Source organism: Cygnus olor, chromosome 10 (assembly GCF_009769625.2).
Source record: "Cygnus olor isolate bCygOlo1 chromosome 10, bCygOlo1.pri.v2, whole genome shotgun sequence".
Classification (NCBI taxonomy): Eukaryota; Metazoa; Chordata; class Aves; order Anseriformes; family Anatidae; genus Cygnus; species Cygnus olor.
Window position 1 is genome coordinate 8,796,619 of NC_049178.1, and position 16,537 is coordinate 8,813,155.

At 43.9% G+C, this 16,537-nt stretch overlaps 1 protein-coding gene across 1 annotated transcript in view; it reads left to right on the top strand.

The window, feature by feature from the left end:
• The first annotated feature begins 1,012 nt into the window (after positions 1 to 1,012).
• The window catches only part of MAPKAPK3 (MAPK activated protein kinase 3), a 51,955-nt gene continuing 36,430 nt past the window's right edge, over positions 1,013 to 16,537 (top strand). The window contains exon 1 of the mRNA XM_040568443.1: positions 1,013 to 1,237. Coding sequence (XP_040424377.1) covers positions 1,013 to 1,237 — 225 coding nt within the window. The remainder of the gene's footprint in view (positions 1,238 to 16,537) is intronic.

The following is a 16,537-nucleotide window of genomic DNA, read 5'->3' on the forward strand; positions in this document are numbered from 1 at the left end:
CCCCGGCACTCGAGGACCGCGGCCGGTGCCTCAGGGTCCCCCCGCCGCTAAGCACCCCCTTGCCCCTCGCCTTCCCCGGGGACCGGCCGCAGGCTCCCCCCAGCGCGCCCCGGGGACGAGGCGGCGGCCGAGCAGACCGCCGCCTCCCGCGGCCCCCCGGGGCCAGGCTCCCCTCAGCGGCCCCAGGGCGCGGGGAGGCGGCGCGCACCTGCCCGGGGCGGGCGCAGGCAGACGCCGCCCTCCGGGACTCCGCACCGGGAAGCCTCGGCTGGGGCCGCGCCGCGCCGCCACGGGCAGGTAACGACCTCCGAGCCCCCCCGGCAGAGCCCCGGCCCCCTGCGCCTCGCTACCCCTCAGCGCCATCCTGCCCTCCTCCTCCTCCTCCTCCTCCACCTCCCCTCGGCGCGGGGCTGAAGGCTCCGGCCCGGCCCGGGGGGACGAGGGCCCGGCGCCCCCGGGGGCCGCGCTGTTGAGGGGCCGGGGCCCGGCGGCCCCCCGCGGGGTGAGGCGGCCCCGCGGCCCTGCTCGTGGCTCCTGCACGGCCTCGAGCGCTGGGGCCGCCGTGCGGGCGTCTGCACGGCACGGAGAGGCGGCAGGTTGTCAGCGTGCTTCTGCAAGCTCCTCGGGGCAGAGGCCGCCGTCTCGTCGTGCTGCCGCGCAGACTTCGGTCCGAGGCAATAAAAGCAGAAAGTTGTAGTGCGGGCTGATGGCTGTGTGCGCGGGACAGCTGGGCTGCACAGCTGGGGCAAGTGTGCGTCCTGAGGGGAACCTCCCTCCGCCTTTGGTCTCCTGGGCGCCTGCTCACCTTGCTAGGAAAGAAAGTGGTTAGGTGGCACGCAGTTAATTCGCATCCGTTGCTAATAGTAATGCCCATTTACGTTTTTATTCAGGGCTAAATGGCGAGCAAATGGACTATTTGAAGCATTTGGTTTGATTACCAGGAGGGACTCTGCAGAGGATAACCCACAGGGTATCTGCTGGGCATCTCGGTAGCCTCAGACTCTTCCCTGATATGGAACAAAATGAAGGTGAACAGGAATCCCAGCCAGAGAGCCACGTGGAGAGCAAGAGCATCGTGAAATCCTTGCCTGGGGGAGCAGCCCATGTCAAACTAGAGATAAAAAAACATGCAGTTACGGATGACTACAAACTCTCCAAACGGGTGTTAGGGTTAGGAATCAATGGCAAAGTACTGGAGTGTTTCAACAAGGAGACGGGGCAGAAATGTGCTTTGAAGGTACGTAGGCTCTTTTTTTTTTTTTTTTTCCTTGTTTATGTTTTGGAGGCCAGGGTTCACTTCTAAAGCCCCAGAAAAGCTACTTGTTCTGCTCTTCACATTTCACAAAGAGGGCTGCACGAAGAAGAACTCCAATACACGGGGACATTTGTATTGCTTACAGCATAGTGGCCCAAACCTGAGTCTTTTCCAGAAAATTCTGCATGAGTTTCTGTTCTGTGAGAAAGCTTGCTAGATTTTGAAGGAATATATTATGCAATACTTGGGAATGAAACTGTTTTGGATCTTGTGCAATGAAATAGGCCTGAACTGGGAAGTATTTAAATGTCCGTTGGTCTTCAGGCTTTTCTCCCTTTGAAGTTGTTTTGAAGGGCACTATTAATTGTAGATGCAAAGCTGGTAGAGGCAGACTGTCACAAATATTCGACTTTGGAAGGAGGATCTCTTTTGGCTTTTTAAGGGGCATTTCCAGTTTACTCTGTTACTCTCCTCTTTTTCTTTGCGATCTGGTTCCAGAAGGGTATTACCTGGGAAAACACACATAACACCAGTATTGGCAAGTAAGTTTAGCTGTTAACTGAAAATGAGATGGAATTTATGATGATATGCATAACTTCAATAAACGGACCAGTAGCCATTAATTAGAGAACATTAAGCTCGCCTGCCTTTCGCTCTGCAGCTTTTAACCTGAAGATTTCCTTGATGATTTTAGACCGCATGATAAAAATGAAAAATAATTTTTTTTTTTAAACCTAACCCAAATGAGAACTAGCTTGGTTCTGTATGGCAGGACTGAAAACCAGTTGAAGTAATTGTCAAGAGAATGTCTTAAGAAATGTTACAGAGTTCTTGCTGAAGTTGATGTGATTAATTAGGATATTTAGAAGACTTTTGGGTACCCTTCTGCTTCATAAACCTCATGCTCTGCATTTTCTGCCAGCAGGACAAATCTGTTACTGGGCAGCCAGAAGGCCTGCTGGGGTCTGGATGTGGTCTTCGCTTTATTGAGCTAGAATTGCCATGCCCAGTAGATTTCTTGCACCCTGATGCAGGAGGCTGGAAATACCTGGTAGCTTTGTATATTAAAAACAATTTTAATAGGTGAAATAGAAAGGTTATAATACAGTAGCATGCTGATTAATGTACATGTTTCCAGCACTCTCATTTTCTTTATCACTGTTTGTGTATTATCTACGTGCAGCTGACTCACAAAGTTTTATCATCAGGGAACTGGAAGTTTTGGCAAACAGCCTGGGAAGTACTGGGGTTTCACACCTGCCCAGGGGAGCGTTGGGTTTTGCTACTCTGAAGTGTGATCCGTTAATCAGATCCTTCTGCTAAAATATTCATGGACAAGTGAGTTAACTTGAAGGGCTATCAACATTAATTTCCATACTTCGCATACTGTGAAGGATAGTATTCCTTCAAGTTAATGTGGAAACTGTTCTGCTATTTCTGAAGAGTTTAGCAGGTTCACTATTGTGGTGATTTTACCTTGCTGGGCAGCTGAATTCCACTACAACCGCTCTCTCACTTCCCCTCCTCAGAATACGACGAAGAGAAGAAAGTATGCTAGAAAGAAAAAAAAAAAAAGGCTCATGAGTTGAGATAAGGGTACGTTATTTAAAGGGAAAAGGAAGAGGGGGGAAAAAACAAGCAAAGGCTGCATGGATGCACAGAGAGAGAGAAAAGAGTCCTCTACTTCCCATCAACAAGCAATGTTTGGCCACGTCCCGGGAAGCAGGGCCTCAATAGGCATAGCAGTTGTGTGGGAGGACAGACGTCTTCCTAATGAGAGCCTCCCCCTCTCCTTCCCCTTTCCCACCTTTTATTGCTGAGCGTGACGTCACAGAGTACAGAATAGCCCTTTCAAAAACCTTCTGCTCTGTTGCTCCACGCGATGATGTCACTGACGTATTGCAGGTGTTTGGGAACGCTTCCCTGTCTGGATCAGTCCATGGCAAATGGCAGGGCGGTGTTTCCATCCCTGGGGCAGTCGACTCCAGGTGGACTGGACGCCCCTCCAAGTGAGAGCAAACTGGCCTGCAGCCTGCTGCCAAAGGGATGGAGAAAAATGCAGTAGTGATGTCAATAGCACTTGGCTGCCTTTGACTCCAGTTTGTATTGAAGTTCTAGCAGAAATTATAGCAGCAGTTTTCCTAGGAGAACTCCTTTTGGCTGCTGTATTTCCTTGCAGTTCACGTACCTGAGCTGCTAGGGTCAAGGTAGGTTTCACCATCCCACTTCCTCATGTCTTCGCCAAGGTCATGCAGATAAAAACACAGGGTGCCATGCGCTGTGCGTCCCTGGTACTCTCTCCCTCGAGCAGGAAAATGCTGACTCTTAATGGATGAGATACTGCTCCATCTGGGTGAGGAGGAAGGCATACGTTCTTCAAGGTGCTGGAGCTGTTGGGGCAATTTCTCCACAACCGAGATGCAGACCCGTAGTGGGGCAGAGAGATTTTCTTCATATTGCTGAGGCTGGCTGGACACTACATCCACCGTCGGTCCCATCCCATCTCTCCAATTCATCGCTGCCAGCGTGCTGGCATGTGATGCTTGGGCAGTCCGTACAAACTTCCGCCACATGGACTGCGTGTGCTGGACTTCGTTGGGATCTTTGCATGTCTGGTCATCGTCCAAATCACTATAAACCATCTCCAGCACGGCTCATTCCCTCAGGTGGTGGGAACATATTATATACCATTCATACTTCAGAGGTTTTATGGAAGCATTTTAAAATAGAAGTTGTCATTCGAGAGCACAGTCCAGTGGCATCAGGTGTGCTCCAGAACAAATTTTGTAGCTCTCCAGAGGGGAGATTTCCAAGGGGAAATACATTCCTTTGGATACTACCATCTGTAAAATGTTTTAATTCAGTGCTGAGAGCTGTGGAGGGGGAGAGGAGAACTAAAGTTGCTGTGCCATGACAGAATGTCCTCTGCCTGATGGGGAGGAGGAACCTGTAGTAGCTCCTCTAACATCAGCTTCTGTTTAGCATTGAGTGCCTAGGCCAATTTTTTTCAGAACTTTTAAAATATATTGAAGACTGAAGTTTGCCGTTGCCAAACTGGAGTTTTGTCAGTGATGGTTAATATATCACTGAAATTGTGTTACATATGTGTGTCATTCCCCCAGCTGTGGAATGTGTGCTCTTGTCTTCCAAAATGGACAGAAATATGAAGATGTTTATGAGAGCTCTAGGGAGCTTAAATGGCAGATAATACTTTGCTGCTTGTGTGCATGTATTTCTCATTGTTATGAGTTTAAGTGCTGAATAAAAAGTTAAATATGCGATTAAGCAAAATTGCCAGCAGCCCAGAGAGAATCTGCTATTCTCTCCAAAGATGGTCTAATGAGAAGATTACCCAACAAGGAAGGATAAAAACTATGCTTGGTTAATTGGCAAGAATAGAAAGGTCTTTTTCCTAGCCCTGAAGATATTTGCAAGGATGAAAATATTTGGAGAAGTTTGCCGTTGTTTCTTGTGAAACCTGAACTGGGCCATGCAAGTCCCGAACCTGCTGCAGATGGAACTTCAGAGCAAATCATCATGGAAAAAAAAACAAAGGAAACTTTTGGAAAAAAAATCTGTTCAGAGACAACTGCAGTGCACAGCTCTGTGTAGGGACAATAGGGCCTTGGTGTTTCAGCCTTGCAATCGCTCACACTTCTTAGGTGCGATGGCTGGGTTATCATTCACTTGCAGGAATAGAAAGTGGAGGCTGTTGAAGCTGTCACAAAAGAAAACCCTGGTCTGACAGGTAAAGAGAAACTTAAAGATTGATTTGCAAGCTGAACAGAAAAAAACTAAGGGCTGCTAGATGGATATTTTTTTTTTCTTCGAGGTTTGCTTGTGCAGTATCCATTGATATCTGTGTATACTTGTGGACAGATACTTCAAGTGTGAATGTGCTCCCTGTAACCTGCTCCCAGGAAAAGAAGAACATCATTCCTGCTGCTGAAGATGAAGTGTGAGAGTCTGTTCCCCTGCACAACAAACTTGTCCATTAAAGAAGCTTCTGACTTGGCAGATGGCACTGCTTTCTGCCTGCAGGTTTTTTTTTGTTTGGTTGGTTTTTTTTTGTGTGGGAACAAAGCCATCACAGCCAGGATCTGGATAGAAATTACTCAATGGAAGGAATTTTAACTGAGATACTCAAGAGGAAAGGGCTCAAATAGGCAGAGACGTTCATCTCCAGAGCCATGTTTCAGTCGAGGTCTACATGCTGTAACTGGGAGGTCCTGCTGTCTTCTTTAGTCTGTGTCTGTAATTGGAGCTAGTTAGGATTTCACTAATCGTTTTAGAGTGGTAAAACACAAGACGTCCTCCCAGTGATGCTGCGGGGTTTTGGTTATTTTCCTAAAGTATTACGTGGCTTAGCTTACTCTGCTTGGCATTATGATTTGCTACACGCTTTAAAAATGTGTTGTCAGCTTTGTTTCTGTTAGATTGAAATGCCACACACATTGCTGTCCTGCTACAGAAAATCTAATCTGTTTACTCAGACACATAATGACATTTTGGCTGAATAGCACTGTTTGCAAATAGGGAGAACACTGGGATTTAGAAGGGTAGAAGCATAAACAAAACTGGTCTGCAGGACTGGCCTTCCAGAAGGCGAGTGTGTTTTGGTCCATCTCTTCCTAGCAAATAGAAAAACTCGTATCTCTTTCTGTATTTGATCCAGAAATAGCAGTCAAGTGAAGTCAAGTCACTTCTATTTTTATCTTTTCTTTGCCAGCCTGCCCTCTTCTGTTCACTTTACCTTTGGGGGCTAAAATATAACCCCTGCTTCTTTACCACTGTCATCAGCCTGAGTGTTCTGTGCTGTCTTTCCCCACTCCTCCCTCTTTAGGGAGAGGAAACTGGAATAGCTGACTACCTGTGAGGGTAAATGTGGGCTCCTAGGCCTTGTCTTCCCATGGAAAAAAAATCCAGCTCTGTTCTTTCCTTTTCTCTTCCCTCACTTTTTCTTTATTTGTACAAATTCCTGCTAAGTGCTGTCAAAATGATGTTTTCAATGCATTTGGCCTACCTTATTTTTGCGAAAGATGGTAGAAAACTCAGAAAGGTGGGATCAAGAAATAGGAGCTAGAGACCATTCTTTTGCTGGGTTGTTGGCATTTCCCTGCTTCTGTGGTTTTCAGGATGTTTCAGGATGTAAGAAGTGTTACATGTTGGCATACTCTTCAGCTTCAGTAAACAGATGTTGCTTCTTTCCAGGAGAAGAAAAGGAAGGTCAGTTCAGACATAGCAGCAAAACAAAGATCTTTGGAACTTTGGGAAAACAAAGTGCATTGTTTTATGAGCAGTTTGATACTTTTGATATGAAAACTCATATGAATAATGGTAAAGTAGTTACAGAAGTTGCTTCTTCCCTAAGCACAGTGTGCACATGCACATGTCTGTCCGTGTCTGTCTTCCAGTCGTTCTGAGACTTTCAGACTAAGGTGGAGTACATACGAATGGACCTGCTAGTTCACAGGTCTTATCCTCTAGAACAAATAGTGAGTTAAGCAATGACCTGCCTCATGGAAAATGTCCTGTGCTGCTAAATGCTAACAATGGGTACGTGATTTGCTGATTTGACGACAAACAGGTGAAGCCCAGTCATTAAACAAAGCAAAAAGCAAACACTAAAATGAACAGTCTCCTTTTCTTTTAGCTTTAAGGTATTTTTGGTGAATGATATAAATGATAATAATAGAGTAGGAGTCTCTACTGTAATCCACAAGAGTATTAGCATAACTTTGTACTCAGGAGGAAGCAGGTAATAGAGAAATTTTGCAAGAAATTATTACCTGTAATGGATCTTGGAAACCACACATAGGACTACATAGAGAATGTGGTTCTGCTTTCCAGAGTGGAATCACTGAGGAGAAAGATAGTCCTTAATTTCATTTAGTCTTGTGAGCTGTGTTTTTGCCTCTCACTCAATTTTCATGTTTCTGATTAAGTTAAATAATACTACATCACATAAGCTAATCGCTGGATAGTCTGTTTTCAGTTAGTATACCCTGAAGTCAGATCAGGGTTGCTCACAAACAGGAGACTGTACAGTCAAATGATCTATTTTGCAAGTTATCTAGAGGGCTGGTACTTTTAAAATACACTACAGGCAATGCATATAGAGAAAGTGAAGGTTATTTTAGGCTGATGATTGATTGTAGAACAGGAAATGTTAACAAGCATCTTGGATGCTATAGATTGCATTTTTAGAAGAGAAGAAAATTATGCCAGATCAGGAATGAAACATTTCAACATTTCAGAGCTAGGAAGAATAATGTACTAAGCTACAGCTGTGGTGGGAATTCAGGGGAACCAAGTGTAATTGTTGGTTAGGTTTTATGCAGGATGAAGGAGCTCTTGCTTTACTGGAGTGACTGTGTGTTTCAGGAGGAAATTAGTACTTTAAGTGAAATATTCTGTAGTTCCCTCTTTACCTACCACGTTTCCTGCAGCCTATTTATACTGGTTTATCTCATGCTACAGTAAATTCAGTGTCAGTAACGCAGCTGAGTATGAGTAATAAACTCCAGGAGCTATGTGTTGGTAGATCAAAGCCAGAAACAGTGTAAAATGAACATGAGTTCAGAAAAGTTCCAGTCAAATGGCAGCCCCCAGTGTATGGAGGAGTACCTAAAATATGGATAGCATGAGACTGGTCCTTGAATTTTATCCTTCAGTGCCAAACTTGGTAGGGATTACGTAAACATGCACAAAATACCTAAAATAACATCCAGACGATTAAAAAGTGGGTCATTTCTGCTGCTACAAGAATTGTTTTTAAACCAGTGAGTCATTCAAGACCTGAGTCTTTCAGCACTTTGTACGTATTTGGGTCAGAATGGCACTTTCCAGAGCATCAGTTGGACTAGTTAATTAAAAAAAGGTGGACTTCATCAATTTACTTTGATGATCTGATATTCTTGACTGGTCTTTCTCCTTATTTGAAATATAACAAGTAATTAAAAATAAAAGATAAGATATTCTTGGTCTGAAGTAATAAAACCGTGTGTAATGAATACCTGCTAGGTTCAATAGCAGTTCATAAAGTGCAAACAGAAAGGTAAATGCTATAAAACCCTTAAATCATCTCACAAAACATACTGTGTAGCTGCAGCTTTGCACCTACTGTGTTCTCTTCCAGTTGACTAGCAAGCTGGCACAAGTTGTACCCTGACTTGTGTAGCAGCAAAGCTCTGGCAGATCAAGGTGTGTTCCCCTGTCTTTGCCCAGACTCAAAGATCTCAAAGTGTTATAGGTTTGTGTCTTACTTCAACCATGAGGAATGTGCTTAAAGGCAGAGTGTGTGCATATGGGTCAGATGCAGCTTATCGGCTGACATCCTCTTTAGACTAGAAGACCCTTCTCTTTTTCTCTCCCTCCTCCCTGTAGAGTCTAAATCCTCGTGTTCCATTTGACTAGAGGAAAACCTTGCTGATTCATGCTAGCTGGGACTCTCCTTCCAGATAACTGGATTGTGCAAATTAGCTTTAGTGCAAGGGAATGATAAGGAAGAATTTTAAAGTTCATCTACTAGTCAAGTGACTTCAGCCTCATTTACTTACAGTAATACCGTGGAGAAAGATGCTCAGACTGGAAAAAACTGATAACATCTTCTATAATTTCAGAAGAATCAAGGCTACACCTGAGTATCATGGTTCACGCGCATCTTCATTTTTTTTTCCTTAGTGCATTGTTGTCCATATGCGGTAGCACCCCGTATAAGAGCAGTCTTGTCTGCAAATAAGTGACTTGTCATGGTAGCCTGCTGCCAGTTAAACTGAAAAAAAAAGAGATTATCTTCATGCTGTCTTAAATTCATGGGAAGCATGAAGGAGGCTGCCACTGTCATTGGGAGCAAGAGCCAATGTGAAACTAAGAAACTTATTAGATGAATCTTGTGCACATGAAGACTCTTTTGTGCTAATCAATTCACTGTATACGGCAGCTTAAAAAATAAAACGTTTTATTTATTTACATAATCATATATACCATGTTGCATCCCCAAATGCTTTTGTAGTTACTATTTGCTCGATCCTGAAAAAGTTCCCATTTCTCAGATGATGTGCATAGGTTTCCTTGTTGTGGAATTTTCCATGTCAAATATCTCTTTAGAATGCCAGATATAAGGATCGCCTGTAATATTCAGATAGCAACAGTATAGCTGTCTGTGTAGCTGTCCTCATTTCTTTGGGTAAGGTGGAGTTGTCCAACCTGTGTGCTTTGTGGCTCTTGTACCTTGAGAAGACATGGTGGTGTTCACGGAAGGAGCACGGCAGAGAAGCGGCCGGTGGTGGAGATGGGCAGGGGGCTCCGGGCACTACGTGTGAGGCCGTGAGAACTGTCGGTCATCACTAGAGTGCTCTGCTGGGGGGGTCTGTCTGGATGAGAGCGTAGAAATTGTGTGGATTGGGGTATTTTACACAGACTTCCTAAGTATCTAAGATGATTCAAAGCTCCCTAAATGAGATTAAGCTATAATGCTCCAGCATTTTAATACCCCAGGAGTGAAGGGGGAGAGAATTCTTGCTCAGCATGTAAATTACATGTGGCCTCCTAGTTCCTGAATCCTTACAGTATACGGCATTTTGCACAGAAGCTTCCGTGACCTATTTTAACAGGAAAAATAAATATTAAAATTAATTTTCCCACCAGAAATGTTGGTTTGCTGAACATAAAAAAAAAAAAAAAAAAAAAAAAAAAAAACCACTCCAAATGTACTATCTCTACGAGCAATTTCAGAAGTTTGGGCCAAGAAGGCAATCTTATTAAAGTTGCACAGCTCACAGATCTTAAATCTTGCCAGTTCAAGCTCTGGCTCTTCTCCATGGGCTTTTTCCCAGGATGATTTTGTCTCGAGTCCTCTCAAGTACACTGGCCTTCCAAGCAAAGCCCTCAGGCAGCCCCCTGGGCCTGAGGCAGCTGGGGTTGAGAATAGATTTATTAAACCAATTGTAAGGGGAGGGCTCAGAAAAACTTGTTTGTTTGTTTGAACAGCATTTCTAAAATACATAAACTCTTTGGAAGCGGCAGGGTATAGAGTGACTCATGCTCTACATCCACTGAACTTTCTTGTGTGGGGAAATTTTGGCTGGGGCGAGTAGTTTGCCTAGGTGTGAATCAGCCGTCAGCCCTTATGAAAGCACCGGAGTAGTGATTTCTAACCACAGTCGGTTTCTATTTTGCTGGGGGTTGGATTTGGGTTTTGGTTTTGTTCTCAAGGGAGAGCAGTTAAAAGCTGGATGGGGAGCAGCTGCCTCGCGCACCTGTGTTCTGCGTAGGACCAGCTAAGGCCTGTGGCCAGCTTCGGATCAAACCGACCATGTGTTTCGGGGATGCAGGGACCTTAAAATCCCCCTTGGAGTGCCACAGGACCCACTGCTGGGTACTGCTGTAGCCACCACAGCGTCGTTCTTGTTCCAAGGATGAGGAATAAGCACCCTTCCCTCGCTTGATTTTTAACCAAAATTGTATTTTTTGGCTGCTGTGGATGAATTCCCCTCAGGGCTCTCCTCCCATTCCCACTGCTGCTTTCAGTCAGCGTGGCTTTGTGAAAATCAGTCTGGTTTCCTCAGCAACGGGGCTGTCGCCGCCAGGGATGTCCCCACTGCACTATGAGGCAGGCGGGGAGGCCCCGCGTTCCCGGCCTCGCTGCTGCCATGCAGGCCCTTGCTGCAGCCACGCTGCAGCACGTCTCCGTCGTCTTTGTGAGGAGGAAAAGCCCTTCATTTTGTTCTGCTCTTCCCCTTCCAACTGATTTACGGTCAAAGTTTGACGCCTGGGCAGGGGACGGGGCTTGGCGGTTGCTTGATGCTTGGAGGCTTCCTGTTCTTTCAGGCCCTCTCTCCTGAAGGGCGCTGCTCTGTCATCTGATTTTAAAGAGCTTTTCTGTGAACAAAAGAGCGCTCACATACGCGCAAAACCTGCAGCGGTACGTTTGTGGGGAAGAGTAGCGCACTGGTCTTTTTGGCTTACATTTAATGTCTGCTTATGAATGATGAATGTGAAGAATCGTCTGTCCTTTTACCTTGCCCAGTAATGTGAAACCAAAGGAAAAGCTGCTCCAGTGGAAAGACTCATGGTCTTCCAAGGCAGCCATTCCCTTAAGATGGCAACTAAGCGTTTCTGTTGCCCTTGAGAAATCGCATTGTTTGAAGGTGTTTTCTCATACATAGTTAACCTTGGAAATTCATTGCCCCAGGAACTGAGTGACAGTGGCACTGTGAAGAATTTGAGAGAAAGCAGTGCTTCTCTGAGCATTGCAAACGGGAAGAAGAAACCCATAGTGTCAATACACTGTACAAATCCAGCCATGGTCTTCTGGATCCTTCTGCTACAACTTGTAATTACAAAACCATCAGATAGGTAATGAAGCTCTGAGCTTCAGAAGGCATCTTACTGCTCGTCTCGTGCTAAGTGCATAGCTGCTGTAGGTGTATGGTGTCCTCCTGTCCAAGGAGAGGGAGGTGGAGATTTGGCCTCAGCTCTGAATAATGCCATTCACTTGCATAATAGTTTCATGTAGGGTGTGTCTTCCTGGACAAGTTGTTCTTGTCTAAACTAGGGTGTAAATGCACAGTGCAATACATTTTTCACAATGCCTATTCATATTCAAATCTTTTTTTTCCTCTTGTGAAGGTCAGGGCAGGAGAACACTTCTATCAATGTATTGGCCCAAGGAAATGCAAACAATGTAATGCTGCTGGAACTTTTTTTCAGGCATTTTCTGCTGCTTGTTTTCACCTTTAAGAGAAATTACAGTAAAAAGCAACTGCTGAAGACAGTTCGTTCCATTTAACCAGAAGCTGAAACTTCAAAGAAATGGGAAGTTAATGCTTTAAACAGGCTCAAATACATGATGAAAGCATGTATCCAAATGCTGATATGGTTTCAATTCAAATTTTGGGTTCCTATTAATGGCTTTTAAAGACCAAGCATTGTTGTTGCGATTTAGAATAGAAGTGCAACCTGCTTTTGGTAGCTGGTTGTATTCTTGTTCTTTATTTCTGTTCTTTTCCTTACCAAGTAACTGGCTCTGTGGTGGAGTTTGTTGTGCACAAGTCATTCCTACAAAGGGCAAAATCTTTAGATTTTGTTCAGCTTCTAGTGCCTTGTGTACTGGAATTAGGTATTTTACCAGGCCTATCAGGATTAGTTGGGTGGGTTTCCAGGTGACTGTCTTTGTCTGGAACCCAACAAAGTGACTTCTCACAGGATTTCCAGCACCAGAGTACAGGGAAACAGACTGATAAAGTGAGAGTGGTAGATGAGGAAAGGTCAATTAATTTAGAAGCAGTTTCAGTTCTGGTTGATTGGCATCAAGTAGAATTTTCCTCCAGTCCCTCAGCTCTGTAATAGCTTTTTCCTGATGCTGAGATGCTGTGATTAAAGGCCTCTTGAAGGTGGAGGGAGTGTGAGAGTGGCTTTTAGTTCCAGTCACACTTCAGAAACCCTGATTGCCAGGCACGCCTCTATTTTGGCAGGTGAGTGTGACTGCCTTGACTTGAGCTGGGGCCGTATGCCTGTTACTGTTGAAAAATGTGGCATTGCACTCAAGATCTGCAAAAACTAACCTCTTAATGCAGTAGGGAGGAGGAGAAAACAGCAATATGCATTATTGATAAAAGACTTCATACAAGAGCAATTAATTCTGAGTCTTTCCCACCTCTCTGCTGTCTGAATCACTGTTGTGGAGGTGTGAGGGAGGGTGAATGATTGCAGTGTTGTATGTTTGTGCACAAAAGCCAAGTCTCACAGGGGAAATCTGGAGAAAGTTCTCAAAGTGTTGGTCCAACACAGCAATAATAATTTTTTGTTAAATCAAAATATTCCAAACTGGTAGTTGGCATCTATGGCAGTCTTGACTTTGGCTTTATGAGCTAATAACCATGTAGGACTGCTCCATTTACAAACTAAAGCAGGATTTTGCCTGCATCCCACAAGCAAAGGAGCGTGTTTCACAGGAGAGCAATTTGGAAGTAAGAGATTGGTTCAAGCTTGGAGTGCAGGTAGAGTCAGCGTGAGAACAGGCAGTGTGGCCATCCTCAGACCAGAGGATGGGAAAACATCCGTGATGCTGGAGTTTTTCACATCATCTTTCCCATCTATCACAAGCATTCAAGGTTGCGAACAGGTTTGTGTTCTATTTTTCTGTTAATGCAGACATTTTAAACTTGAACATTTGAGCCCATTCAGCGCACTGTGACTTTGTAGTGTGTGTTGAACAACCATTTTCTAACGCAAGTCATGCGTGTTCCAAAGTGTGATTTCTTCAGCTCTGTTTCTTAAGGATGCTCTGACATGCTTAGTCCAAAAGGGTCATTTCTCTCTTCTGAAACTGATCTAGTGGCCTGCATTTGAGCAAGTTAGAATAGGGATGGCCTCAGCTGGGGACAGGGGAGTTGTTAATGTCACTGCTAGTCTCTAACTTCTTACATGTGCATGGCACCCCAACTACATCACAGAGGAATATTGCACTGTTTTATATTAAAAAATGGATAACAGTAATGTGTTCTAACTTGGTTCCCTACTGTGCAGAGGATTACCAGTAGACAACTGCATGTCATTACTCCCTTCATTATGCGCACAAGAGCGTTGTTTGCTTATTTTCTTTGGTTGAGATGAGCACTGCTAATATATTATTAATGTGAATTAAGGTTCCGTTTTATGGCTGCTACTTATTACCCAAAGGTTCCTCATTTTCTCTGAAGGATGATATCTTTCAAAGCTCCCTAGTACATCAGTTGTACAAAAGAGTTTAACAGAGTAGAGCTCCTTCTATTTCAACTACTTAACTCAAAGCAATGCAAAGGAGGCATGACTTTTCTGATGGGGTGACCCTGCTGAGACTGGCTGTATTGTTCAAGCCTTCAGATAACGCTTGTCTTGATTAAAGTTAACTCTTATTTTTGAATAAAGTTAGTTCATGCTTTCACACCACAATTTAAATCTGCAAGTTTTTCATCTTGCTACCTAATACTTTTGCACTGTAGTCAATCTTTAGATTACTGCATATGTTTTGCTGCATGATCACACAGAAATCGGTGCTGATGTTTCACATTTCAGCGTGCATCTGCCCAGGGTGTCTGGTGTCCCTGCTACCAAACCTGTGGGGTTTTTCTTTTTCTCTTTGCTTTTAAAAATGGTTTAATTCATAAAACTTTTCCGTTAAAAATAATAATAATAAAAATCCTATGCAGATTCTGAGCTTTGTATTATTGTGTATTGGTTGCTAAATATTGCTTCTGAGACATTAGGCACAATGATCTCTCTTCTAGTTCAGCAGGACTGATCACCATGGATGGCTGGTAGCTGACTGCTTGTTTTGTAGGGGATGTGTCTGGGAGGGCCAAAATCTGTATTCTTGGGACCTTTGTCATCCCTCTCCATGCCTAGGAGAACTTCATCCACGGATAACCATGGCTTTGTTCTTCCATTCGGCTCATTCCGTGCTTTTTAAGGTGTTTTTTTTTTTCTGTGTAATCAGGGCAGAAGTTGATTCCCTTTCCTGCCACCCCCATTTTTTCTGCTGTTCATTTTCTGGAAGGATTACATTTTAACTGCTAAATGTCAGTAAATGTCAATTTTCCCTACTACCCCAAAACTTCTATTTCATTACATTCCCTTCATATAATTTTTATTAATCTGTGAGACATCCCTCTTTGCAATTTTTCCCTTTTTTTCCTCTAAGATCCATTTATTATTCAATAAATAGAAACTCATTTTGTGAAGTATGATTAAATTTGCTGTTGACCTTTTTCCAAACCACTAAATTTGAGGTTTTCAGTATCTATTTTTCATTTAATAAGACCTACATTGAAGGAAGAAGTAAAAATGCTTTCAAAATAGAACAAACGTTTGCAATTGAACTTCTTCTGAGGCCAGGTATCTGGTATCTGTATCATCTCTGTACCCTGCTTTCTCCTTACAGTCGATAAGCTCTTCAATTAGTTGGCTTTTAAAGATTCTCGTGTTTTTTGTTTTTTTGTTTTACATTAGTTACATAGAAATGTAGGCTCTGGTATTTGATTTGCATGTCTCCTTTTTTTCTGAAATCATAGAGCTTGCAGGCACAAAATAAAATGTTATTCTGCCCTTTTTTGCATGTTTGACTATATATTTGTGTGATAACAAGAGTCCAAATTTATAAAAAAAAAAAAAAAATGGGACAAATAAACATTAATTAATGGGAAGTGTAGCCCACTAGAGGATGGTTAGTAACCACAAATACACAACAAAGTCAAACTGGTAGGATAAGTAACTCAAAAACATTAGATTCCTTTCTGCCTTTTTTCTGAAAAATCTGTTGGAGTTTGGCTTGAATTAGGAATTCAGTTTTGGCCTTATATCTATTTTCTCACTGGCTATGAAAATAGAAGTCAGTAAGCATTGCCATTTCCAGGAAGTCATCAGGCTCATGTGCATGGTATAAATCAAGGATATAGGAAAAAGTCCCGAAATAGGTGGCATGCTGCTTCTGAGATTCAGCATAACTGTTCTGCATTTGGGCTTCTGGTCACCCCACAGTAACCCAGGTTTCTGCAATTTAACGTCAGACACATGAAGCGTACGTTCCAATTCTGACATTTATATCCACAAAGATTTATAGTTTACATCTTAAATTTGCCAAGTGTGTGAGGAGAAAAAATCGGATGTGTGAGGCTTTTACTCAGCAGAATATACCGAAGTTTCCATAGTTGTTTTGTTTGATTTAAGTGCTCCAATGAGAAACTTGGAGGAGCTGCGAGGCAGCTTTGCCCAGTACTTCTGCTCTTTGGCTGAAGTATTTTTACATGAAATTTGCAGGCTTGGAGGGTGTTGGGAAAGGGAGTCCTGTGCCCACTGCCTCCCGGGCTGCACTGCAGGTATGTGCGTGCATTGCTGCCCGCCTACAGAGCTGTTCGGGGATACAGCGCGCAATCACTGCCCCAGCACGACTCCCTCTGAGGGACAGACTGAGTGCACAAGAACAAGAGGATCCTCTGGGAGTTCTGTATCTGTTATTTCAGTGTGCATGCTCTCCATTAATCTGATTTTTTTCCTTAAGGTGTAGTCAGATAGATCTCTGGGACAGCATCTCCCTTACCACCTCCAGGTGGCTTCTCTGGTGACGTGAGCCAGGTACGAGGGGGGATCAGGTAAGCTTGAGCTCTGTCCCCACAGGTGGTAAGGATGTGACCGGCTCCAGCTCTTAGCATGAGGGCTCTACCCTGAAAGTAAATACAGGTATCAAAAGCTGCAGTATCCTATAACCTGATGTTACAGCACTTCGTTCTGCGCTAGCAGTAC